This window comes from Halichoeres trimaculatus, unplaced genomic scaffold, assembly GCF_033239565.1.
Source record: "Halichoeres trimaculatus isolate MK-OKI-2021-1 unplaced genomic scaffold, fHalTri1.1 fHalTri1_scaffold_4, whole genome shotgun sequence".
NCBI classification, from domain to species: Eukaryota; Metazoa; Chordata; class Actinopteri; order Labriformes; family Labridae; genus Halichoeres; species Halichoeres trimaculatus.
Window position 1 is genome coordinate 6,941,263 of NW_027437182.1, and position 26,351 is coordinate 6,967,613.

The 26,351-nt window shown below is 38.6% G+C and overlaps 3 protein-coding genes across 21 annotated transcripts in view; 1 reads left to right on the forward strand and 2 right to left on the reverse strand.

Annotated features, from left to right (window-relative positions):
• Positions 1–4,831, reverse strand: part of kank4 (KN motif and ankyrin repeat domains 4) — a 130,111-nt gene extending 125,280 nt beyond the window's left edge. Inside the window, exon 1 of one of the 3 annotated variants that reach the window (XM_074667997.1) lies at positions 4,763–4,831. The gene's annotated coding sequence lies outside the window, so the exon portion shown is untranslated. Of the gene's footprint in view, positions 1–540; positions 857–4,762 lie in introns of those variants that run through there. The other 2 variants (XM_074668000.1, XM_074667999.1) reach the window with 2 other exon arrangements.
• Positions 4,832–6,372: 1,541 nt separating this feature from the next.
• On the forward strand, positions 6,373–15,185 carry usp1 (ubiquitin specific peptidase 1). Of its 3 annotated transcripts, none has more exons than XM_074668763.1 (9): positions 6,373–6,514; positions 7,013–7,244; positions 7,957–8,101; positions 8,525–8,626; positions 9,184–9,353; positions 9,489–10,198; positions 11,537–11,695; positions 11,811–12,012; positions 12,890–15,185. In XM_074668763.1, exons 2-9 carry the CDS (start codon positions 7,078–7,080, stop codon positions 13,674–13,676), a joined length of 2,442 nt encoding a protein of 813 aa, XP_074524864.1. In that variant the 5' UTR covers positions 6,373–6,514; positions 7,013–7,077; the 3' UTR covers positions 13,677–15,185. The 3 variants fall into 3 exon arrangements, with proteins under 3 accessions (XP_074524864.1, XP_074524865.1, XP_074524866.1); XM_074668764.1 differs by having other exon boundaries at positions 9,187–9,353; XM_074668765.1 differs by having other exon boundaries at positions 7,960–8,101.
• A 1,290-nt stretch (positions 15,186–16,475) lies between these two features.
• The window catches only part of dock7 (dedicator of cytokinesis 7), a 46,382-nt gene continuing 36,506 nt past the window's right edge, over positions 16,476–26,351 (reverse strand). For 9 of the 15 annotated variants that reach the window (XM_074669145.1, XM_074669144.1, XM_074669140.1 and 6 more), the window contains 9 exons: positions 26,172–26,303; positions 24,183–24,197; positions 20,646–20,771; positions 20,468–20,557; positions 20,139–20,375; positions 19,653–19,796; positions 18,158–18,264; positions 17,725–17,892; positions 16,476–17,333 (listed from right to left, as the gene is read on the reverse strand). In XM_074669145.1, coding sequence (XP_074525246.1) covers positions 17,291–17,333; positions 17,725–17,892; positions 18,158–18,264; positions 19,653–19,796; positions 20,139–20,375; positions 20,468–20,557; positions 20,646–20,771; positions 24,183–24,197; positions 26,172–26,303 — 1,062 coding nt within the window. In that variant the 3' untranslated portion in view covers positions 16,476–17,290. Of the gene's footprint in view, positions 17,334–17,604; positions 17,625–17,724; positions 17,893–18,157; positions 18,265–19,652; positions 19,797–20,138; positions 20,376–20,467; positions 20,558–20,645; positions 20,781–24,182; positions 24,198–26,171; positions 26,304–26,351 lie in introns of all 15 variants that reach the window. The other 6 variants (XM_074669146.1, XM_074669141.1, XM_074669149.1 and 3 more) reach the window with 2 other exon arrangements.

A 26,351-nucleotide genomic window follows, 5' to 3' on the forward strand; every position in this document is an offset into this window, starting at 1 on the left:
GAGATCCCAGAGCTCAGGGCAAAAGCAAAACATCAGCATACAAAGAGGAAGAGGGAGGAGGGATTCCTGCAGCATGGCAGGATATATATACATTACAGTTGAAGCTATAATTTATTTACAGTGTGGATTTATCTTGCAGATTATGTCCTGTTACTAGATTAATGTTTTTAGTTTGAAAAAGGATCACTCGTTTGCTTGTTTTGCTGCAACCCAGGAGGGATTTCTACTTGAAAATGACACAAAATAAATTAGTTTCCAACTCTTTCGATTAAATAACAATAAATTGTTTCCAGTAGATATATTTGCAGCTCTGATGTTAAGGTGAGCTGGTGTTGACACCCAGTTTTAAGCTCTAAGAATGACACTACAAGACAATGCGCTGAAACACAGAGAGTAGAAACCAGAGGAAGAGCACACCAGATAAGCATGTGGATAAATGTTAACAGATATGCTCTAAACAAAGAGCTGAGAAAGGTCAGAACAAAGCATCACAGTAAAATAAACAAGAGAAAGTGCAGATCACATCCATCCTACTCTTACCTCTGCAGCTGCGTGTTTGCTGTCCTATCCTCTGGGACAAAAAAAAAAAAAAAAAAAACGTGTTGAGAGAAGTTCAGCTTCAGCAGCTGGGGTACAGATCCCGCACTTTCCAGCTCTTTCCAAACTAACGTTGATAAATCTCGATCTATGAGCCAAACTCTTCAGTCCACAAGGACGGTACTCTGTCTGTCTACCTGCGTGGGTTTGTGTAAATGTATCCTAGATGGTGATGAATAGCGGTAAGTGAAAGGAGAGTACTACGCTAGAGGGCAGACAGGCTGGCTGAAACAGGAGAGCAGGGAGAGGAGAGAGCAGACTGAGTAGGATGGAGGAGCCGCTGCTTCCTAACATCAGAGCGGCTGGGCTGGAAACACCCACCTCAACAGCATGCAGCGAGACGCTCAGATGCTCTAAAGTATGCAGAGGGAGAGAGGGAGGAGGGAGAGGCAGGGGGAGGAATCCAAAGTACAGCCAGCCAACTGATCTCATCTGATATATGCACATATGCATGCAAGGTTACGCACACATGCACAAACTCATGAAGGATCTCATTAACCCGCTTCCACACACACACACACCCCAATGAACCGAGGCTGAACAGAGCCTGTATGAGACGTCTGCTGGGGCTCTCAGTGAGAATAAATAAACTAACTCGTAAGAGAGTAAAGCAAAAACAGCCCCTAATGAGCTCAATTTAATGTTCGTAGTAAATCATACTTCAGAGCTGGAAAAAGTAGAATAATTAATGCAGTGGATCAAATGTTGGCTTACAACATTAAAAACAGTAACGTTCCTCTCTTTATGTCTCCAAACATTTCAAATGAACCAATCAGAGATGGAAAGCTGAAGTCTTACCATTAAAAAGGGCTTTTATTTAGATGTTACCTCGTCAGTAATACTGACAGGTTTCACTGTTAATCTCCGAAGAACTGTTATTAACACTTGTCTTTAAAATTATTCACCAAGCAAAACATTCAAGCTCCTCATGTGGATGTGTTAGAGTACAACAATTTGGTTCATTTCAGGATTGATGAAAGGTTTGTAAGTGTAGCGGAACATACTGTCTCATCGATTGGGACTGCTAACTATTCTATAGTTATATGAACACCTGGCTGAATGCTAGCTTAGCTTAGCACTGTGGTTGCTTGATGCTGCGTTACATTAAAATCAGAACCATTGACTGTATGGTGGACAGCATGGCTCCACCATTAACCATTGTACGGTTTTGAAGTCAAAATACCCCTGTTACAGGCGCAGCCATTGGCAGCCAGAGTCTGCGCAGTATAGGCTATGAGGGACTCAGAGGGAATCTGAGTGGAGACAGGTGACAAAAATAATAATAATAATTTTCTTTCAAGTGCCCAACATCTTCTTGGCTCTGCCTCCTGACATATTTTACGATACCCCCAAAAATACACAAGAACAGCAGCTGTCAATCATCACTAAAAATGATGTAAAGCCTTGTTTTAAACTTCTAATGAAAACGAAATTTGTCAGAGAAAAGAGGACCTGAATACAAGGCAGCCAAATCATATCTTCACCACAACAATCAGATGTGAGAAACATTTCTACAAGGTGTATTAATTTTTAACGTTTGAACACAGCCCATCAAGAATGACTGGGGAGATGGATTTTTTTTTTTTTTACCTATACCGCAGCCAGCCACCAGGGGGAGCAGTTTTTGTGGAGACCTTACTTTCAGATGAGCAAGATAATATCCTTTTTTTTTTTTACAGTCTATGACCGGACCTCTGAAGTGGAGGGTGGGAATCGCGTCATCTCCAAGTTAAAAGTGTTCCAGTTGCCAAGTTGGAAAAACTTGCCATAAGAGCGATATTTCTATATAAATATCAAATAATACTATATGTAGCTGATTTATAGCAAAAAACACTGGTCAGAAATTCTAAAATAATCAGAACATAACAGGAACTTAACTACTGTTTACACCTGGGGCAGCCATCTTTGATTGTAAATTTGGTGGTGGTGTGGATCTGCCGACTTCCCAGTAGGGAAATTACGATATCAGGGGGGGTTCTGGTTGAAATTTCCCACTGAGAACTCGTAAATTCTGACTTCCAAGTACAAATGGAACACACCAAGGGTTTTCTGAAGGTCACCACTTTGGTAGGACAAATTCGTCTGAGCCCCTGTCTTTCTCACAATACACTTCAACAAGAAGGCACACATCTGTTTTCACTCGTGGACGATCAGACATGTCTTTGGGATTGTTTGGTTCATTTTCTGCAACCTAAGCATGCAACACTAAACAGAAAACTAAAAGGATGCTTTTAAAAAAGAAGCAATTAATGACAATGTGAAATGCAACTTCCAAATTTTTCATTGTGCACTGGATCACCATTGGTGGATGTTGAGCTACCACTAACTTGAGGGGAAAAAGTTAGCCTAAATCTGTTAGCCAACATTACAAACAAAAGAGTACAAGTTGATTTTCTGTCTACAGGAGCTTAATCATCTAACTCTTGGCTCTTGAGCCAGTGCTAGTCAACTAACTGAGGAGTCGCCAGTCTTGACCAATAAGAAGTCTCGAAGTTAGTTTACATTGGGGTAGCTACAAATCCTAAAATATCAACCCAGCAGCCTAATGTCACCTCCAGTATTTATATCTGTATCTCTAACTGGAGTGAGTTTCAGGTCTAGTAGAGAGAATAAATTGCTTGTGAGCATGTGCAGTAGTAATATTGAGTACCCTGTGAAGAGAAATCTGCCCACATGTGTACAGAGGAGTTTGTTGTTCAGGGACAAACTAAACTCAGCTTCAGGACATGCCTCTCATTCTTGGAGAGCAGTATTGTCTGTCACTCAGCATGCTTTAATTTTCTCTCCACTGTCCCCCCTCAAAGAGAGAAGGCGGGGGGAGGCGGGAGGTGGGAGGTGGGGGTCGTTTCACGTCATGGGCCAAGGCTTTAAGCTGCCACACCGCCAACCTCTGCCGCTGGTTGCCTCCTGGGACAAAGCCGGCCTTGATAAAGACCAATTCCACTCACAGTGCACGGAGAATGGCCCTCATTACGACTACAGGTTAGGGGTTAAATTCCTGTGATATGCCTGAAATGTTGGCATCCAACGTAGGGGGGCATACAAACACTTCAGGGATGATAAAACACGGTTTCCTGTGTGTTTATTTGACAATGCATTGTTACATCTACTGAAAGTTAAAGCTGTTTTGACCATAAGTCTGTTGCTAAAATGTTTCCAATGTCTTTATCGTTTTACAATCTCATTGTATCTATTGTGACGTGCAACAGCCAATCAAAATCTAGATCTAGGGGGCTGTAACTGTAGAGTATCTAGCTCAGGACATGGATGGCAGAGTCAGACTAAGAGGAAAAATCCTTCCCTTGAGAAAATGATGTTATCAGAAGGTGAAGATGGAGATGAAACACAGTAATCCCCTCCACAGTACCTCTCCTGGCTATGCTTTGGATGGGGATATGAGAGAGAAGAGCACCTCCCACCAGCCCTCCTTGTTAAATCTGGATAAATCCACTGCTAGTTATTACATCTGTAATGAAATCTATTCCATCACAGCAATTATGGAACATCTCCTGTGAGGTTGGGAGTTAATAATAGTCAAATTCAAATGGTTCCGGTACAGCCATTTAGTCAGGAAATGTACTGTCAAATGCAACCCAGAGCTGAAGATAGCAAAGATTTCACAGTCAGATGATGGGAATGGTGATAACATGCTGTAGCTCCATCACAAACCACAGCTGGGGAAGCTTGAGCCACACAGGAAGTCATGTACCCCCAAACTACTCCCATTCACTACTGAATCAGCACCCTTACTGCAACATCACTTCATCACCTAAGCCAGAAAATAAGTGGATTCTGGAAAGAGTAGCTCCTGTCCATCGATACGTCTTTGCTGCTGAGCAAGCAGCCACTCTGCAGCAGAGGCACAGAGGTTCGTCCTGCATACCACCGGATTCACAAATGCCTACACTCGCCGAATGCACGAAGGAAACGGCACATCTGCCAATTCTTATTTTCTGCATTGCATTCAGGTACTACCGTCCTCCCTGTGTGATGAAAACGCACGTCAGCAACAACACTCTGCAGCCCCTTTAAAACCAACACACTACAACTGGTACCAGGAAGGCGAAACAGAGAGTAAATAGGTTACTCTAGCAGGCAATATTTAAAGCTGGTTGTAGGTTTCCTGTTCCTGTAGAATAATAAAAAACCGCAAATAGTATCTTACCTTTAAGATCGTGGAAGGGTAGCCTCTGCTGTCTGTCAGATGAGGAGATGCTCCAGTGGAAGTAAGAATGATGCTGGACAGCTAACCCTCTGCTTTATATGGACAATGCTGCCCCCTGTCGGTTAAATATGAACACTACCTGTAACGACTGTTAACGGTCATGATGTGTGTGAACATCTCTGTCTGAAAATAAGTCAACATTTAATGTTGTAACACTGCTCCGGATGATAGAATGTTTTAAAAACAAAAAATTAGGAGCGATGTGGGTGAAATTTGAAGAATAAATTGTTGACCATGCCGTTTACAAATCAAACGAACTACACCTGTACTTCACTTCCTATAACCTTCAAAATAAAACATAAAAGGCAAGGTGTTTCAGGGTTTTTTTTTTTTCTTTTAATTCAGTTATAATTGTTTTAATTCATTTTATTTTATTTTAGTATTTTATCGTAGTTTTTGATACTAGGAACGTGACCTATGAATTTTATTGTTTCATCCATTGCTTTGGTTGGATAGTTACTCCGTTTAAAAAATATGATATACACAACATTATAAACAAGAACAATAAACCAATGATTTAATGTGATCATTTTAAAAGACATGATATAAGGACATGGGTTTACAGGTTATGAGTTACATTAAGTCATTTCCTTTAACTCTTAAATATCTGCTTCAACCATATTAATCTATAATAATAAAGGAAAAAATGTTTAGGCTGTTTTTCAGAACTGATACTGATATATAGATCCTTTTTTAAATAATAATTTTTTTTACATGTTTAAGGATACATTCAAAAAAAAGTATGAAATTTTTAACTGGAGAATTAGATCAGAGTTGGGTTAGTGGTTCAAATAGTTTTGGACGACACTGCTGTAGTTCAGAACACAATACTGGGAATAGAACCGTACAACTGTTGCCATTTCTTAGTCTTAAGAGGCCAAAAAAGTGTAATATGTCATGTCTAAGTCCAGCCAGTAAAATCATAATAACAATGTGTAAAGCTTAATAATTGCATTGGGAAAATAAATAAATAAATAAGTAAATGAATGAATAAATAAATAAATAAATAAATAAATAAATAAATTAATTAATTAATTAATTAATTAATTAATTAAACGTAACTTTTTTAATTGCAGCCAGCAATATTTCTTAAAGAAAAAAAAGCAGATCAGATCTTGACATGTTTACAAAAATTTAAAATAATTATATATATAAAAAACTTGTTAATACACATAATTTATTTCGTGAAAAGGCTGAGTATCGGTTATGCACAATGCATTGTGAGAGTTTTTTTTAATGTTTGTTTTCTTATGATGTGCGCTTTTACTTTGGTGAGGAAGAGCTTCAAGTCCAGCGATGGCGTTATAAGTTTTGAAGGGGACTACAAAGATGGCTTCCAGGATTGTCCGTTTAGTCCTAATTTCTATAGCTGTCCTAAAAATTGCCTGAAAGTTTTGGTGTTGATGTTGTCTCCTTTAATATTTTGCAGAGGTCTTCTCGTATTTTTTTACATAAAATGTGTTGATATGATTGATTTGAACTCTAAAGTCGCCACATTTTGAGGTTTTTGAGGAAAAATCTGATATCGTACAGATGTTTCTCGGGCAGTGCAACAGGCAGCGTACCTTCCAGCAGGAAAAAGCGCCAACTTCTGCAGCGCCGTGTGATTCATCCAGTACAGTCTAAATGCCTTTAACACGGAATATTTTGCCAAAAAGTTTATCAGACTTTGACCTGGAATGCCTTCTCTTGGTAAGACTCACATTCTTGTTGACGCTGATAGATTCCCAGGGCTCGTTTTCGGTTGATAAACTGTTAAGGTGCAATGTGCTGTATGTTTCCTCCTCCCACTTCTTCACCACACCGTTTTGACCCAGTTTAGACAATGTTGTCAGTAAAGTGCTGAACAACTAGTGTAATTGACGCATTTTACTGCTAAAAGTAACTTCGCAAAACTTAAACGGATACAGTTACTGGTTCTAACGGCTGTATTTCGTCAACGACCTAGCAGGAGAAGGCAGTAAGTGAGCGTTAACGTTAGCCAGCTAATATGTTATATAATGCGCCCTTCGGTCAGGAGAATGGGTTGGATACAGTGAGTATATGTACTATGGACTGAGTTTACACACCTAAGTTAGTCGTAGTGCCTCCAATGCGCTGAGCAAATTAAAGTGCGTAGTTAACTTTCGTTCTTTTGCACGGCTCTCATGGCGCCCACTGAAATGCAGTTGTTTTCCCTTCTCCCGCCAGTGAGGGGCGCTGTTGCATCTCATTAGAAAGCATAAGAAAAAGCCTAGAGGGCACCAAATAAGAAGATGCCGGGCCTGCAGGGTGAAAGTGTGGCAGCAGTCTGCAGCCCCGTCAGGAAGAGTAAACTGTCTCTGAAGTTCCTCCAGAAGAAGGAAACGAAGCGGGCTCTGGATTTCTCTGAACCACAAGCAGAAGAACCAAAACCAACTGAAGCAGAGGAACCCGGGGCCAGGTGAGTGTGTTTTTTCAGTGTGACGTGGATTTATCAAAGTCTTACACAGTCCAACATTCTGCTTTATCATCCTATTTGTCTGAAGAGGGAGTGGTTGTCTGTTTTACTTTGGGCTCTGCAGGTACTCAGTCATTCTCTCATGCCATGCTCAGTTTTAGTCATAACACTGTGCTAACTTCAAAGTCACAGTGAGGTGATAACAATCGTTATGTAGACAGAAATACTTCACAAATACATCCTTCTCAGTGTAACAGATGAAAATAAACAAGTCTTGATACATATTTCCTGAAGCAAAATGGGAACATTGGCATGACAAGGCGAACAAACTCAGAGTAATCCTCACATGGGACCACCAAAGTAGGTCCCAGAGCTTTGCTTCAGACCACATGAGCCTCTAAATCTTTCCTGAAATGTGTCCAAATGTTGTTTCTGAAAATTGTAAGAGTTTGTGATGTACAGCAGCAAATTCTTGCAGACCATTCCTTCGGTTTGTCTCAGAATGGGCTTAAAGGATATACCATCTGGTATAGGAATGCCATGAAGCACCCCAGAGTGAGCTGGGGAGTAACTTGCTTATATTGCCACTATGACCCAGCACTAGTTAAGCTGCAGAGGATAGGATCTATCAACCATTAGATCATTATTTTCTTCATATTTTTTTTTCTAAAATTCATTGTTCCCTAAAAGCTATATTCTCTCTTTGACTTCTCAGTAGCTGTGATCAGGTGGTCCCTGGTCCTCCTCCATGTCCAGCCTCTCCTGGTCTCCCCCTGTCTTGTGAGAAGAAGGAAAACCTTGTGCCATTTGTGGGATTCAATAACTTGGGCAACACCTGCTATTTGAACAGTGTTTTACAGGTGAGCCACCACCCAGGACCAGATAAATAAAAATGATAGAGTTTATATGGCTGTTTGGATACTACATCCATGTGCTAGGAAGACTTTATTTCATTTATTGTGTTGAAGTTTAGAAAAGGTCACATAATGATGACATAAAATTCTACAGTTGAGGATTTCATGACTTATTACCCCTGAAAACATGAAAGTTATGTTGGTCTGGAATCGAGAGTCTTTCCTCCTTTGTTATACAATAAGTGTTGGTACAATTGTTCCTGTCAGCCTTTGGTCAGACAATAGGGCAGCATGCAAGCAGGAAGCTGTCTTGAGAACTGCGCTGGCATTAAGTTTGCATATGTAGCAATTTAACAAAGAAAGCCACGTGGATGGTGCTCCCAGCCTTTTTCAGATAGGTGCCTTTATGGTGTCATTTTGTTCTTGCAGGTCTTGTACCACTGCCCCGGTCTCAAGGAAGGTATTAAGAAACTGTACAACCTGTCCAAAAGAAAAGACAAAGTCAAGGATGAAACGGATCAAAATGAAGAGGTAGGTGAAGCAAAAGTCACTTTTCACTAGAAACTGTTTCAAAAACCTTCAACATAATTATCCAGCAACACTTTCTAATAGACAAGCACTGATTGGTCAGTGGCCTGATCGGTAGGTGCCGATTTTCTTACTATTGGGAGATTAGTGATCGGTCCATCCTTACATATGAAACTGATCTTCTATACCCCTGAAGAGATCTGACAGCCAGTCATTGGTACTTTTTTGCTCTGAGACCCAAAACTCAGGACACTTTATTGGTTGTTTAAGTTAAGACACAAAGATTTTATTGTTTCACTGGTGTTGTTAAATGATTTTCAATAAAATAAGATTGGAACATTGAAGGTATATGCTGCCAGTTAAAGAAAATAAAAATCTGTATCGGCCAAAATCGGTATCAGCAGGTCAGGCTTTTTAAAGATCAGTGATCAGCCAGAAGATTTTGATCGGTGCCCTCCTACTTTCTAAGGATCCTACACCGTTATTACAACAGATAAGAAACTAATACTCAAAGACAATTTTATTTTTACATGAACTAATTTATGTAAACTTGTTGTCAGCAGTCAGGAGCCACAGCTGAGGCTGTGCCGGCTCACATCGAGCTCCTCGGGAGCTTCAACAGTTTAATATCATCAGTGGAGCAGCTTCAGTCCAACTTCCTGCTAAACCCTGAGCGCTTCAGCGAGGGAGAGCTCGCCACACCTCCTCGGAAAATTCTCAACACTCTCAGGTAAAGATGTGCTGACTTTAAATCATAAATTCTGCAAATAGTTATTTTTTTGTAAATAAACCTGAAGAATGGAACATGTCGATGTATTTGAAGCTGAAACAGTCTGTGATTTTTCTGTCTATTCACATTTTTCAGGCAGCTGAACCCCATGTACGAAGGCTACCTTCAGCATGATGCCCAAGAGGTTCTGCAGTGCATCCTGGGATACATCCATGAGGCTTGCATCACCTTCAGGAAAGAGCAGGACTCGGAGAAGGGGAGTGAGGATGTGGTTGAGGTTAAATCTGAGAGTCCAAGCTCTGCATCAGACGCTAAAACCCCCTCTGAGGAGGACGGACAACTCAGTGGAAAGAGGAAGAGTGACACTGAGGTGGGAAACGCCAAAAAGAAACCGAAATCAGTCAAATCAAAGAAATCTGATGCTGAGGAAGTTGGTGTTGAAAGAAACACACCCCTCACTCGCTCTAAGAGGAAGTCCTCCAGTGAGATCACACTCGACACTAACCAAGACAAAGACGGAGAGAGCACAGAGGAAGGAGTGAAGAAACCGAACAAGGAGGAGGACGGAGTGAGTGATGGTGAGGAGAAAGGAGAGAAAAACTCAAAAGAGTCAGATGGGAAAAGAAAGAAGAAGACCAGGCTGAGCTGGCTGAGGCCTTCTGGGAAACAGCCGAGTATTTTCTCCAAGTTCCGCAGCGTGGGGAAGATCAGCTCCATGACGGCGAAGAGCCACATCAGAGCTGAGCAGGAGGACGGGAGCTCGGAGGAGAAGAGTCAGAATGAGAGGAGCAGTGGGGAGAAACCAGGAAGCATGGCTGAAGAGAAGAAGGCGGTGATACATGAAGGTATGAGTTTAACTTTGGCGGACAGAGCTATTTCTAGACCAAGAAAGAAGAGTTTGAGTTGTTAAATGTATAACTTATTCTGACATGTTTCAGGATGAAGACTTCATCAGGGAGTTAGACATGTGACGTGAAAAGTTTTTTTATTTAATTTGGTTACACTTAAATCTAGGTCAGGGGTCTGCAACCTTTACTTTCATATGAGCCATTTTGCCTCAGCTCACTTGGATCAAAGTCATAACAGAGCCACAAAATCTACTTTATCGTCACAGTAAAGACTATAAAGTGTATAAAATTATATAAATAGTTATAATCTAGTGAATGATTACCTAAATAAGAAGTATTTTGAATTTATGAAATTATACATGTGCTGTTTAAGTATTTTATTTTTATTTTAATAAATTTCCAAAAATGTAAAAAAAAAAAAAAAAAAAAAAAAGAGGGATATAATCTTATAAAATATTGCAAAACATTTTAAAATTTGTAAAAATTTGCAAAAAATTAAAAAAAAAAAAAAATCAAAATATGCAACAAAAAAAAAATTGGGAAAATATGCCAAACTTTTAAAAACAAATTTAAAAAAATATGCAAAAATATTTTTATAAAATTGATTAAGTTTCAAAATAAATGAAAATTAATAAACTGCAAAAATTCCCAAATTTCTGAAAGTTTACTCGAATTTGATTACATGTATTGATGATGTAGCCTAGCACATCATGTTTTGTTGTTTGCTAATGTCTGGCCACATATCAAGCATGTATATTAGGCCCGCACGTTGGCAGTTAAATTAATCCATCCACACAGAATCAAAAGTTTCTTTTCCTTCCAGAAATGTGTTTTTGCAGATTTTGTTTTCTTACCATAGGTGTAAAACCTGAGGTTAGCCACAGGTGCATGGAAAATTTGTGAGCTGCTGATGTTGTTGGAGATGAAGTAGAGCGGTGGCAGGCTTTATATACAGATGTGATGCATATTTAGTTCAACAAGATTTTATTTAGTCTGTTTTGGTAATCATCTGTACCCTCTGTTAGAAAAATGTATATTTTTATTTCAGTAATATTTTTTTAAAGCTACAAGGAGTCACTGCAAAGGAGTCAAAGAGCTGCATGAGGCTCCAGAGCCACAGGTTGAAGACCCTTGATCTATGACTTTCAAATGATCAAAGTTTAGGTGTAGTTTAAAGATTAAAGTCTCCCGGTCTCTCAATTTAACCTGTGCCCTGAAATCAAAGTGCATCAATGCTCTATGTGTGACTGCAGAAATAAAATATCACAGTCCTCGTCTCTCTCTCTCTCTCTCTCTCTCTCTCTCTCTCTCTCCCTCTCTGTCTGTTTTGTTCAGAGGGTCTGGACCTGATGGAGCGCTTGTTCCAGGGGCAGCTGGTCTTGAGGACTCGCTGTCTGGAGTGTGAAAGCTTCACAGAGAGGAGAGAAGACTTTCAGGACATCAGCATCCCCGTGCAGGAGGAGCAACCCAGCAGTCCAGAGGATCTGCCCAACAGTGAGGAGGCTTTGAAGCAATTTTGCACATGATGAGCTCAGGACCTTAATAGTTGAGTTGGTCTTCTGTAAATCTATAACTCTAAAATAAATCCTGTCTTCAATGTGTCTTCCAGTCTCTCCTGATCCCAAACCAGAGCTGAAGACTTTAAGATGGGCCATCGGTCAGTTTGCTTCAGTGGAGCGCATCGTGGGAGAGGACAAATATTTCTGTGAGACATGTCATCACTACACGGAGGCTGAGAGGAGTCTGCTGTTTGATAAAACTCCTGAAGTCATCACCATTCACCTCAAACGCTTCTCTGCCAACGGCCTGGAGTGAGTAGATACCTTTACGTATCATTTTAAAGACGCATCATAAAAAACACTTCGCCATCTCTCTGAAGTCTCCTGACATGGTGTCTGCAACCTGCGGCTTTGGAGCCTCATGCAGCTCTTTGACCCCTTTGCAGTTGCTTCTTGAAGCTTTAAAAAATATTATTAAAATCAATATGTTTTATTTTTTCTTACAGAGGGTTTTGATAGTTAAAGAAAATGACACAAAATCAAATTATGTGTTAACATTTTGTTAAACCAAGTATGCATCACAGTTTTTTTTTTTTATTTCAAACTGTACCGAATTTTTGCAAATTTTTTACATTTCAAAAATGTTTACATTTTTTTTACAATTTTTTCAAATTAAAACATTTTACAATTTAACTTTTTTTAAGTTTCAACATTTTTACTTTTTTTTTTTTTTTTTTTTTTTTTCCAAAAAATGTAATCATTTTTGCAGATTTGTTCCATTTAAATCTTTAACATTTTTGCAACTTTTTTAAACCACAAAATTTGAGAAATTTGTGCTTATTTTAATTTCTAAATATTCTGGGGAATTTATGATTTTTTTTAAGTTCCAAAAACTTTTTGAGATTTTAAAATTAAAGCAAATCTTTTGATTTCTTTCTTTTTTTTTTTTTTTACATTTCTGCTTATTCAAATGATAAATCTATTTAAAAAATAAGACATCGGATGTACATTTTCATAAACTCAACAACCCCATAGTGAAGTTACGTATTAACCTGTATAGAATTTTGTACACTCTATAGTCTTTGTTGTGAAGATAAAGTTGATTTTGAGGCTCCAGATCAACTGTAATCCAGGTGAGCTGAGGCAAAACGGCTCCTTTGAATAACACCTCCCCCTGTGCCTCTCACAGATTGGACCCGTACGCTGGTCTGTCCAAGGTGAACACCCCCCTGCAGACCCCTCTGAGGCTCTCTCTGGACGAGTGGTGCACGCAGTCATCCTCCAAGATGGGTCAGTCCTATCAGCTGTTTGCCGTCGTCATGCACAGCGGCGTCACCATCAGCAGCGGACACTATACAGCGTACGTCCACATGTCTGATCTGAAAGACGCCAAGCTGTGGCTGCAGGATGCTAAAGAAACAGAGGAGAAGGAGGAAGAGGAGGTGAAAGAGGAAGCACAGAACTATGACGATGGAGAAGTGTCCTTCAATGTCGGTGCAAAGGGACAGAGGGGAGCGGGTTTGAACAGCAACAAAGCAGGTGGAAAGAAGCTGTCAGAGGGCGGGGTGGGGCTCCTGGGGGGTCAGAGGAGCTTGTCGAGCTACGATATGGGAAACGGCAGCAAACACGCGGAGAAAGCAGCGAGCAACGGAGCAACAGAAGGATCCAAACGGAGAAAAACCATCAGCAGTCTGAGCCAGAACTCTGAGGCAGGAGTGAAAAAGGAGCCTGAGGCTGCAGCGGGAGGGAAGGAAGCATCGACGGAGGCTTCCTGTGGGGGAGCAGAGAGCAGCCAGCAGCAGGCTCTGAGCAACCTCCTGAAATACGAGGGCAAGTGGATGCTGTTTGATGACTCTGAGGTGCGTTTGTTTGAGACCGAGGACTTCCTGGAAGTGTGTTCGCCTGAGATGAGCTCCTCGTCCACTCCTTACCTGCTCTTCTACAGGAGGATACCAGATCCTGAACTCCTAACGTAAACTGCTGCTCTCTCAGGGGTGATGGGCTGGCTGGTGTTTTTGCAGCTGAGCATCACATGGACACCCTTTTTTTTTTCCTGCAATACTACTAAAGGTGCCAAAAAGACTGAGCTGCCATGTTGGCACCTGAACTGAAGCTAGTTCCTCATGAACTCAGAGATGTCCAGAAATGTTCCTCTGCTGCTCTTTCCTCTGCAGACTACAACGTCCCGTCTTTTTAGCTACCTGTTCGACTGTTTCCTCTTTCTGCGTTTTCTTTGTATGGATCCATTTTACAAACTAGAAAAGCACTTTTGATCCCAGTTTATGAGTGAATCACAGGTTGTTGGAAATGTATTTTTCTACAGCAGGTTACATGAAAATCTAAATACAACCAAACAAGACCTGAAAGTCGTTCAGTTATTGTGTCATGTTAGAGGAAGGACAAACTTTTCTTTGCACAGATTTTTACTTGCAGACATTTGGCCCAAGTTTAACGCCTGAAAAAACCTGTGTTGGAAGTGGACATTTTTACGTAGATACACTGAAATGTGAAGTAAAAATATACCTACCAGAGTGCACATGTTTTTTTGTGTTAACTGTTGATAATAAAATGTTTTACCAGCAGTTTCTCCCTCAGCCTGGACACCAGTCTTAAGATGAAAAATAAGAGTGAAAATGTGAAAATAACCTTAAAAAGTCTAAAACCTTCTCTGGGTTTTCAGCTTTTTTAAAAATCTCTCACAAATTTTCAAAATCTGCCTTCATTAATCTAACCCAATTCTCGTACACATTGTAATATCTGTTTGTTGTAATATCCAGAAAAGTACAGGAGGATTTAAGCCTCGACATTCCAACTAATTCCTCCTGTTTTCCTCCTCCATCTTTCTAAAAAATGACTTATCAGTTCGTTACCAACAGTACTTTAAATTATGCTCCATCATTAGTCAACAAGCATCAAACTGGATGATGAATAAGTTTGAAAAGAGCAAATCTGAGAAGCACTAGACACTTCAGTTGTCTTAGTTTCATGCGCATCTTAAACTATTTTTCCAACTGTCTGGTTTGCCTCTGCTGTGGTTCAGTTTCTAGAAAAAAAGTGAATTTACTGCCAACAGTTTTATTTCATGCCCTCTTTTTGCAAAAGCAGCCAGGAGGAATGAAAAACCTGCTTTCACTTTATGACGATCTGTGCTTGAAACTTCCTCTTGATGATCAAATAACGATTTCCTGGTTGACCAAGGATCTAAACTCCCCCTGCTTGGTTTTGTCAGTCATAATATACCATGGCATGTAAAAATGTGCATCTGCTTCTGTATTTAAGAATATTCAGTGAGCTTAACGTCTCAGGTTTTACAGCTATGTATTAAAGTCAAATACTCTTTCAGGAATTTAATAATAACCAGTGATTTCACTACACAGCAGGTTTTTAAAGTGATAACACATCCAGCGAGTTTCTGTCTCCTCTGACTGTACCTCATTCCAGCTGTATGAAGCTTCATGACCACGTTTCTACTGTAAGCAATAAAGTTTTTACCTTCATGTACTGATTCTGTCCTTAAGTGTCCAAACTTTGTGACTCACTTCTTCTTTCTCTCACCTATCTTCAGATAGCTGAATAACGCCTTCCTTACATCTTGAATCTTTTCTCTTTCCCCTCCTGTTCCTAAAGTTACAGCCAGACTCCAGTCCTGCTGTGCTGCCCCGACTTTCCCCCTGAAGCCTCCCTCTAGCTGCATCATACTTAAGACCACCATCACGCTTTACAGCTGCTGTAAATCAAACTACGTTGCAAACATGTCCGCTGTATGGGACTACTCCTCTTTGAAAAGCATTGATAGTAAAACATTGCTTGCATCATTTGTAAAGTGAGTGTTCTTTGAGGATTCTTTTTAAGGGTCTGAAAATGTAGGTACCAGATCAGTATCAGCAGAACGCATCATGAAAAAACCTGGTCAGATTGGAAACCAAAAAAATCTGTATCGGGACATCTCCAGTAGAACTATTGATGAATAGTGCATCCCAATATTTCCCTGCCCAATTCAATAAAAGCCAATTTGGCAAACCATCTGAATCAATTCACCTCGTGGCCAGTGGGGGCGCTGTTAGTGTTATTTCTGTTATATGGACAGTGGTTGCACTAGACCAAACAACAACAAAATGGCAACCAAAGTAAGCAGCAGGCGCTAGGGATGGGTACCGAAGTAGATTCTTTTATAGGTACCGACTAAAGTCCATCTGTAGTACCAAGTACCGATTCACGTAAAATCAAAGGTACCATGTTTAGGTACCTAAACGCATCCTTGTGACTGTGAGGGAGTGGAAGAGTAGAGGATTTTGCATGATGGACATGAACACAGCATTGCAAGATAATATATTGAGAAATAAGTGTTAAATTGAAAAACTTTAAGCTTTTATTAGTAAATAAATTACTATTTATTGGCACACAAAAGTACTGGAAATTTGGTACTGCTGAGTACTGATACCAATTACCAGGAAACCAGCATCTGTTTCATATTCTCTACAAATTTGAAAGGTACCCATCCCATCCCTAGCAGCAGCATAAAGCCCGACCCTTCAACTTTTAAGTCTAATGTTTGGGTTGTTGTATTTCTCAAAAATGTGAGGTGGCCTACCACATATTTTCACATGAGAATGAAAAAAAATATTTAAAAATTGACAACAAAAACTCTATTTGTGTATTTCTACTTCTTAAACCAATATCAAATCAGGTTCTTAAAAGCCAGCCCTACTCGTTTCACCTCCTGATCTAACGTAACCCGACACAAACACAAACAAAGCAACAAGCCAGACAAAAACTCCACATTAAAATATTTATTTAGTAAAATATTTAAAATAAACAAAACAAAACTACATAAAATTATACAAGGATGTTTAAAGTACCGAACTTTAGAACACTCTTTAACTAAAAATAATAATAATAATAATAATAACAATAATAATAAAGCATCATGATAAATAATGGTACCATTTTTTGCACGTTTTCTTTTTTTTGAATTACATAATCTTTCAAGTTGTAAAATGCATTGCTACACAGTAATAAAAAAAGTGCACACATGAAATTGAATACAGATTCTTTTGACACATAGTACATTATTAAAGAGACACCTTGGCTTTTACATTTGTACCTTTTCTGCAGACACTCGACACAATTTGGCAAAAAAAAAAAAAGTTTTTGGCACCTTTCGAAAACTCAAAGTAATGACAGAATTCTTGTCTTCAGTGTTTTCTCAGTTTGAGTAAAGCAGATTTGAATTCACACGTACCGCCTCGTACAGCTACTTATGCTTTAGAGAAAACTCCAAACATGTTTCTGCATTTGACAAACAGCAAAGAGGAAATCCTAAAAGCCAAGGTGTCCGTTTAACCCCCGCTCCACTTGTTCGTCCCTCTCGTTGTGTAACAGTTTGTCTGTAAACAAATTAAGACACTGGAATGACGTACCAAGCCCAAACACTTTTAGCCTTCCTTTTAGCACACGCTCGGAAACACTGACCGACTCTGAACACACTCCTATTTACACTCCAGAATAAATTAATATTGCAATTTTCTGTCATGTGTTTGTGCTAGTGTGTGTGTTTGTGTGAGTTTGTGTGTGAGTGTTGACTTCATCTTCAAATGTCGAGCTTGCGAAGACTCATTCTGCTGAAGGAATCTCTGAAAACAAAAGAAACAAAGTAGATTAGAGGAGAAAGATCATCAGAAATTTGCTAAGCAAGGGGTGGAGTTCCTGGATCAAAGGCTTTTGCAATATTTCTGACACAAGTGGGTTTTTATTGTAACCTTGATTAAAGAAATCAATATATCTCACAACAACAACAATCAGAAAAAGATTTAAATGAAATCTGTTTGCAGCACAAAAAATCTTTTTTCTTCTTTGTTCCACAAAAACAAAAGTGTCAGAAAATAAGTCTAAAACCCAAAGTACCTTCTCAAGCTGTCCGTTTGCTGCATGAATATTCAGGAAGCAAAAACAGAAACCGATTTAACTTGACGTCACAACACGAGCTCTCCCCTCACACTTTCTTTCTCTGGATCTGTGTCTTACCTGTGTGAGTTCACCTGCAGTACAGGTTTATAAAGCTGAGGGATCTTTCTGTTGATGAGGGGCTGCAGCGCCTCCTTCAGGCGGTGATAGTTCCTCTCCAGCTCCCTCTGATACTCTTTCTGGTCCGGACCGATCAGGCTCTTGTTCTTACGCAGGGCATCTTCACACCTTTGAAGGAAAGATCAATGAAATACCTTCATGAACATCCTTGCTGAACTTTTATTTTATTAGGTGCAACTTTTAAAGATCATAAAATGTTACTGTGGATGGAGGATTCTTTGCTCATGGTTTTTATGCTTTTTGGCAAATTGGAAAAGTAAACATCCAAAAACAGGCTGTAATGATGAAATTATTTAAATTTTCTGAGACAAGAATAAAGCAGTTTTCTTTTTGAGTCTCGTACCACTTCATATCCACCATGTGCAGGTCTTACCTCTTTGTGAAGTCCTTGAAGCAGAGTCGTAGCTTATTGTGGTGTCTGTACAGTTTAGGGTCACTGGGAATCTCTGACAGGAACACCTGAGCCACCTCCAAGGGACCCTGAGGAACACAGAGGACACGATTACACTTCTGTAACAGTATTTATTTCTACAATGACAGAAAAGGACCCTGATACGGAAGCCCATTTCTGCCAGTGAAAAGGAAAAGATGACAAAAAGTTGAAATTATGCCGATAAAGATATGATTATGAGATGAAAAGTTAAAATTACGAGAAAATAAGGTCATAGTTATGAGAATATAAAGTCAAAGTTATGAAATAAAAAGCCAAAATTATGAGACAAAAACGCAAAATTATGAGAAAACGAAGTCATAGTTATGAGATAAAAAGTTCAAATTATGAGAATATAATGTCATAATTATTAAACAAAAAAGTCAAAAATTATGAAAAAATAAAGTTTTAGTTATGAGATAAAAGTTTAAATTATGAGAATATAATGTCATAATTATTAGACAAAAAAGTCAAAAATTATGAAAAAATAAAGTCATAGTTATGAGATAAAAAGTTCAAATTATGAGAAAATGAAGTCATAGTTATGAGATAAAAAGGTCAAAATTATTAAAACATAAAGTCATAATTATGAGATGAAAAGTTAAAATTACGAGAAAATAAGGTCATAGTTATGAGAATATAAAGTCAAAGTTATGAAATAAAAAGCCAAAATTATGAGACAAAAACGCAAAATAATGAGAAAACGAAGTCATAGTTATGAGATAGAAAGTTCAAATTATGAGAATTTAATGTCATAATTATTAAACAAAAAAGTCAAAAATTATGAAAAAATAAAGTTTTAGTTATGAGATAAAAGTTTAAATTATGAGAATATAATGTCATAATTATTAGACAAAAAAGTCAAAAATTATGAAAAAATAAAGTCATAGTTATGAGATAAAAAGTTCAAATTATGAGAAAATGAAGTCATAGTTATGAGATAAAAAGGTCAAAATTATTAAAACATAAAGTCATAATTATGAGATGAAAAGTTGAAATTATGAGAAAACTTAGTCATTATTATGAGACAAAAAAGTCAAAATTATCAGATAAAAATCATAATTATGAGATTCATAGGCTCCTGCTTGCTTGATTATCTCTGCATCACCTCACTAGCCCAGGTGTGAAAAATATGCAACCCTTAACAAATCAATTTATTCCACCAAATGAAAAGATAGATTAATATTAATGCGATTTTAACTTGTGTTCTGTATTCTGGTGTCATTAGAACCTAACACATAACATTACTATTGTACTTTGTTTTTCTATCTCACAAATGTGACTTTATTCTCTTATAATTTTGACTTTTTATCCCATAATTTGAAATTCTATCCCATAATTTCAACTTTTTTTTGTCTCTCTTTTTTTCTCTAAACTGGCAGAAATGAGCTTCCGTACCTTCAAGTTCTGTTTATTATGAAGGAGATTAAAACGTTACCTGGTTAACAGTCGTGCCCACTGATCCTTGCAGCACCATCTGCAGCATCTTTGCATCAGCAGGGTCCTGGTGAGTGGCGAAGGCCAGCTCCTGAGTCTTCTTCTGCATGTCTTCTATCGCCACCTCAATGGGAGTGGAGATGATCTGAAAAGTGACAGTTAGGTGGTGTTAAAGATCAAATGTTGGGTGTTTTTGTTCCAGTTGTACAAATGAAATCATTTTAACGTAACAGCTGTTTGGCTGTGAACAGGGTGAATTACAACATATAATTGATCCATATAAGAAAAGTAAACTTCGGCCTAATAATTTGATAATCTTTGAATAATTAGACTTTTCCAGTACTGATAAAAATTTGCAGGTTTCAGCTTCTCAGATGTCAGTTTCTTTGTTTTGATTTGTCATCTGAAGCTTTTTTGTTTGGCCAAAGAAACAGTTCAATAACCTGACTCTGAGCTGGGGAAATGTTATGTAAAACCTTTCCCTCACCTCCTCTTTGTGGATGATGTTGATGCGTGTCTTGATGTACGGGAAGGCGTGGGAGGTAGTGAGGATGGTCTTGCGTTTGAACTGCTCGTGCAGGTCCCCGTGAGCCCGCCCGTCCAGAGTGAAGGGGGTGCAGTAGACGAAACGGCGCAGGTTGTAGTTCTTGTCGAAGTAGGTGATGCGGTCCTTCATCTCGTACGTGTCGAAGTACGGCTCAACGTAGGTGATCTGGATGAACGCCTGAAGAAAGAAAGAGTTGGACTTCACAGTTAGATCATTTTGTCACAGGTGAGCGCTCAGACTAACAGATATTCCCGCTCTGACAAACATACTTTATTTGGATCCAGCTTGCACTTATCCACAGGGTTTGAGTCCTTAATGACCTCTACCTGGTCCTCGCCAAAGCGCTCCCCGTAGAAACCCTGTGAGGAAACGCAGCACATAGACTCGTGAGTCCTCAGCAGACAAATACACAGGTTTAAATCTGAAGTCCACACGTTTTTTATTCACCTCTAGTCTGTGGGAGATCTCAGCCAGCTTGGTGATGGCTGGCTCTTTGTACACAAATTCCTGCTCGTCCAAGTCACCGAACTTTGAGCCGTAAAATCCGACTCTGAAGTATGTACCAAACATCCTCTTTCCATCCTGAGAAAAAAGAGGATACATGTTAATGTTGAGGTAAAACAGGAAGAAAACGGTTTAATGTGATCCAACTTTAAAAGAAGAAAACAGTCAGGTTTCATGAAATACAGTCTTTCAGTCAGGTAACAGACCGGGATACAGAGAAAGCTCTCAGTTCTTATATTTGCTGATCACTAATTTTTATATTTTTCTTGACATTTCTTTTCCAGTTTCGTTTACACATGTGCATAATAGAAGCAAAGACCAGAAGAAAATGCAGTCCATCATAAAACCAGAGATGTATCTCTGTCAGAATTTAAAGTGAAAAATAAAAAAAAGGGAAAAGAAGACTGCAGCCAAGAGGAGGTCAGCAACCTCTAACCACACCTTAAACCATCACAACCTTAATGCTAAACACTGGCCAGGATTAAAAGCACTCTGTCAGTAAATGTGCTAAACTGATGAAATGATAAAGTGAACAGAGAGAAGGTGAGTATGATATTTCACCTCCAAGTAACAAGAACACAACACAAGACCAAAGAGAAACTTCCACACGTCAATAAATAAGATCCTCATCTATTAATAAACTATTCCACAAACAGAGATAATGCCTGTGTTCTCCTTGGTTTAACTCTTCATAAACCAATGAACTGTATTTGGTAACTTTTGCACACACTATGAAGTGAAAAGTTTAAAAAAGTCTGGTATCCTCCAATAACATTCAAGAGTTGAAATGATGAATTTTTAAGTATTTCATTTATGGGCTCTATAAAGGGCTACAAATAATGGCAAAGACTGAAGTAACAGGAAGTTGCTCTAAAGCAGCCACAGAGAGCTTACATAAGCTCCAACGGACACAGGCAGAGGACAAAAATAGTCCTGAGTAAAGAGTTCACAAAACTACTTCTACCTGAAGAAACCAGGATGAGAATCAGGGAGTATCAGGATTTGTTTAGCAGGTGAATCAGATTTTTTCCTTCAATTGAAAAACCTGTCTGCACTTTTATTTGCCAGTAATCTGCTTTACAGGCTAATAGTTTCCCAAAGATCACAAGAAAGGCCTTTGTATAAAAGGCTGCTCCTCTACACTGTAACAATGAAGTAGAGATGGGTACCAAATTAGGTACTTTTATTGATACCGACCGAATTCTATCAAAAGTAGTTGTGATTGTGAGGGAATGGAAGAGTAGTTGATTTGCTGGACATGAACACCACATTGCAAGGTTATATATTAAAGAATGAATATGTTAAATTGAAAAAAATATATGTTATTAAACAAATTGATATTTTTACCACATAGACACCAAAAAGTACTGAAAATTAACATTGAGTACCAGTACTGATTGCCAGGTACCAGGCATCGGTAGCATATCGTTTCAAATGTGAAAGGTTCCCATCCCTACTATCAAGTGTGGCTTGGATCCGGTATGTAAAAGTCAGATTGTACAGGGTTTTGTATGGTGACTGGTGAGTGTCACACAGATTTGCAAAAGCTACAACATGAATGCAAGAGCAAAAACACAAATGCAAAAGCTACAATGCAACAGAAGTACAGTCACAAGGAAATTAAAAGAACTTAATTATTGCAACTGGCACGGAGTTTATTTATGATGATAAATAAAGCTTTATAGGGGTCTCACCTTGTAGTATTCTTTATAGTACTTATATTTCTTTATTTAACAGTACATTATCTTTTATCTAGCTTTAAGATTCATAATGTTAGCATATAAGCTATATTTTTCATATCTGAAGGTAAAAAAAGAAAACAATCATTTACTTCCTTTACAATTTTTCTGTGTCAGTTAGGAAAGCTTTTGTTGCGGCTGCACTTCTGTTGTGTTGTGGTGTTTGCATTCGTGTTGTGTTTGCAAATCGGCTGACACCTACTGGCCACTCTTTTTGTAGTTTTGCCACCCTGCACAGACTTTCTAGATTCAACATATGCCAAAAAAAAATTCTAGACTGGCAAAGCCTGAAAACCTCAGTGGAAAAACAGCCATGAAACACACAGACTCTACACTCTTCCACTATGAAGACCATTTAAAACATAAACTTCTCTTTTCGTACACAGAGAAATCAGATAGTGTACATACTTTAGTTTGACACAAGCAAACAAGTGTGCATGTGTGTGGGCGAAATGTCTCTAAGAAAGACGCCATGGATGAAGCTGATGTCTAGGGTAAGATTATAAAACTTGGTATCTCCCAGTTTAGAGGAAATAGTAAAAAATCATAAAGTTTTCCTTCAGCAACTCCTGATGTAAACAGAAATGTAAGGAAAAAAAATGAAGAAGCCCTGAAAACTAAGGAACTTACCACAAGACACAATTAAGTAAAGTGGGAAGGAAGGGTCAGCAACCAGGGAAATCAAAAAGGAGAAAACAGAACAAATTTTAATGAGGACTGGGTTCCTCCAGAGAATTTCAAAAACAACACAAACTAACATTCAACAGCAAAATAATATCTCCATTAGAAGTTAGAAGGAAACATGAACTCAGTGCGGGGGGATCCAGACCATGCAAAGGCAGACAGTTACAAGGAAAAACAGAAAAGTGAGAAATGAAAGATCCATCACCTCCAGAAGCACAACATGCACTCTCAGTGCATTTCCAAAAAAGAAACACGGAGTGCTCTGTCTGTGTCATGCAAGAAACCATGAGAACTCAGGGGTTAATACGTTCAACGGAAGAAAAGATGGATGAGAAATCAAATCAGGGGTCGATTTAGTTTGAACTATTAAAACAGGGGCAAGAGTAAAACTGATCAAAATCAAAAAAGGGATAAAAGAAGTAATCCTGAGATTACTGTGAGCTCACACTCCTGCAAAAAAAGAAGACTACCTCAGTTTAAGTCTGCACCACCCTGTGTTTAAAAAGTTATGTATAAAGAATGATTAATGGCTCGAGAAGAGAAGCCAACGTAAAACCCTTTGGCGTAAAAAAACAAAAAGTGCACCGAAATCGAGCCCTGTGGTTGAAGATGAGATGAGATGAAGTGACAGCAGACGGTGTCAGTCAATGATCGTGTTCTGACCGACACAGCAGCAGACAAACAGAGATGAAGATGGAGAGGAAGTGCAGGTGATGCATTCTCTGAGACTTTGGTCATTAGTGTCACACACTGTGGCTCCCATGCACAGCCCGCCAACTCTGTCACGTTACAGAAAACAAGCTCCTCTTGCACATGAAGAGGAGGGAGGAGACAGGGAGACAGTGAGGGTGCCGCCGCTTGTGGAGCGGCGTGACCCCAGCAGACGAGCAGACAGTTGACATTGTCTGCGGATGTTAATGAGTTGGACGTTTGTAACAAAGCCGAGAGAGCATCTGGATGCCCACAGCTAGCAAATCAAAAGATGAGAGTAAATAAAATAAAGCACAAGAGATAAACAAATCGAGCAGGGCCAAGCAGGAACCGTTAAGCCACCTACCTCCCAGCCAGTACTCTGTGACAAAGAGAATACAGGACAAGTGAACAACATCACACAAACAGCCCTCCCACAAAACCTCACACTGTGTGACAGGAGCACACACACAGTGGTGTTACAGCAGAGGATGGACGCTTCACCAGGTTACAGGATGAGGAGCAGAGCAACCGACCTCTGACAAATTAAAGTGATGATCATTTAAGTCTAGATGCACAAAATCTTTTTCTTCAGTCTGAAAATAAGACCCTCACTCTTATTTAACTACAGGTTAAAGACTCACATTTTTACGGCTGCCTTTAATTAGAGCATCTTAACAAATCATTCAAATATCTTTTTCTAATTGCACAACTCTGCACTGACACTTTAATGCTTGTATCTTAAATTCTGTTTTGACCTACCTAATTTTTTTTAAATTATTTTGTTTTATTTTATATTAAAACTTTATTTTTTTCTGCTTTTTAATTGATTTTACCATGGCATACTGCATTCACTTGAAAAAAATCCTGCTTTTTTATGACCTAACATATCTTAAAAAAAACAGGATTTTTTTTTTTTTTAAGAATTTCCTGTTTTGTTTTTTTTATGGGGAAGTATCTCGTAAAAACAGAAAATATTTAATTTTGAATCTCCTGTTTTTATGAGATGCTACCATAAAATAGGAATTTATTTATTAACTTTTTTTAATGAGATACTTACAGAAAAGGATTAGGGCCACTGGAAAAAAATGGTTATATTTTTTGTTTTTAATATCTATTTTAAAGTCAGAATTCTGAGAAAAAAGTCTATATTCACAGAATTCTGAGATTAAAATTAAAATTCTGACTAATCTCAGAAAAAAGTATAAAAAATTGATGTTTTTATTTTTTTTAGGTAGATAGTATAGACAGTATCTTATAAAATCAGGAAAATTAAAAATAAATTTGGTGTAAAAACAGGAGTATTTTTTTTTTATTTTCAGGTGGATGCAATACACCACCGTAGATTTTTAATTATTTTCTTTTCCCTATTCTTTCTTGTCCCAATCTTTGGTTCCAAGTTTCCCACAATACCTCATGGGTTTTGATGTTCATTCTGTTAATTGTGGCCTCATTAGATTAAAATCTGGAATAAAGTACACATAAAAGTGTGGATACCTGGGATTTACCAGTTTCAGCTAGACAATCAGGACACAGATGGATTAATGTGTATATATTTTTTTAATTCATTTCTGTTTGTTTCTGGTTTGTACTGACTGAGACGATTTGTGATGGTATGAATGCTCCATACACTTCTTTTAGAGATGTGTTCAGTTGCTCTGACCTCTAAAAACCTGTAACCCTGCCCACGCTGTAACGTGACATCCTCACTCTGAGTCACACAACTGACTGTAAAGAAGAACCACATCAGGAGTCTCTTCCAGCGTCTCATGCATCCTCTGTCTTCAAACCTCACAAATATAATAAAGCATGCAAGGTATCTGACAAAGTGTAAATAAACAAATAATAAAACCATGCAGAGCTGTGTCCATGTGAGGGCTACACAACATGACTATGTTTCCATGATACTCTCAGCTGTCTGCAGTATTACTGCGTTGTTTGTGTCAGGGCTGTATGGGGTGTTGTGGGTGAAGAATCTGACCTTTGTTTGACTCATTTCTGTTTTATTATATTCTGCAGCAAAAAACAAAACAAAACAAAACATAACCCTGCATGCTGCTCAAGTTATGAGAACAACAAAAGTGCAGTGGCGCAAAAACTTGTTGCTAATGTGAGATTTTCAGATGTGTTGCAGCATGCTGTTCTGTTAAACTCTTGGTCTATAAAACAGAACTTTGGGAACAGACGAAAACAAATCAAAGCTTAAAAAACACGAGGTGCCAACAAAAGAAAAGTCATATCAACTCTGAGTCACATTGGCTAAAATTTTGTTCCCTCAACAATGCAGTGTCGTTTTCTGCAGCCTCGAGAAGAAGAGATTTACATTTAGCATGTCTATGAGTGTGTTTGTTTTTACCTGGTGTACAATTTTGCCAAAGGCTTCCTGTAGTTTACCATGAATGGTGGCTAGCTTCTTTGCGTCCCTGTTGGCTTCGTGGATCGGGATCAGTACCTTGTACACTTCATTTACAGCCTCGTACATGCCCGCCTAAAAGGGAGATTGAGACAATTACTGATCCACGGTTAACTCAGTGTG

What these genes read in the sequence shown, in the direction of transcription:
- usp1 (XM_074668763.1), top strand. Translation starts at nt 7,078, where the DNA reads ATGCCGGGCCTGCAGGGTGAAAGTGTGGCAGCAGTCTGCAGCCCCGTC. An exon ending in ATTTGAACAGTGTTTTACAG is followed by an intron (nt 8,102 to 8,524) that starts GTGAGCCACCAC and finishes TTGTTCTTGCAG; the next exon opens with GTCTTGTACCACTGCCCCGG. An exon ending in GAAGGCGGTGATACATGAAG is followed by an intron (nt 10,199 to 11,536) that starts GTATGAGTTTAA and finishes TGTTTTGTTCAG; the next exon opens with AGGGTCTGGACCTGATGGAG.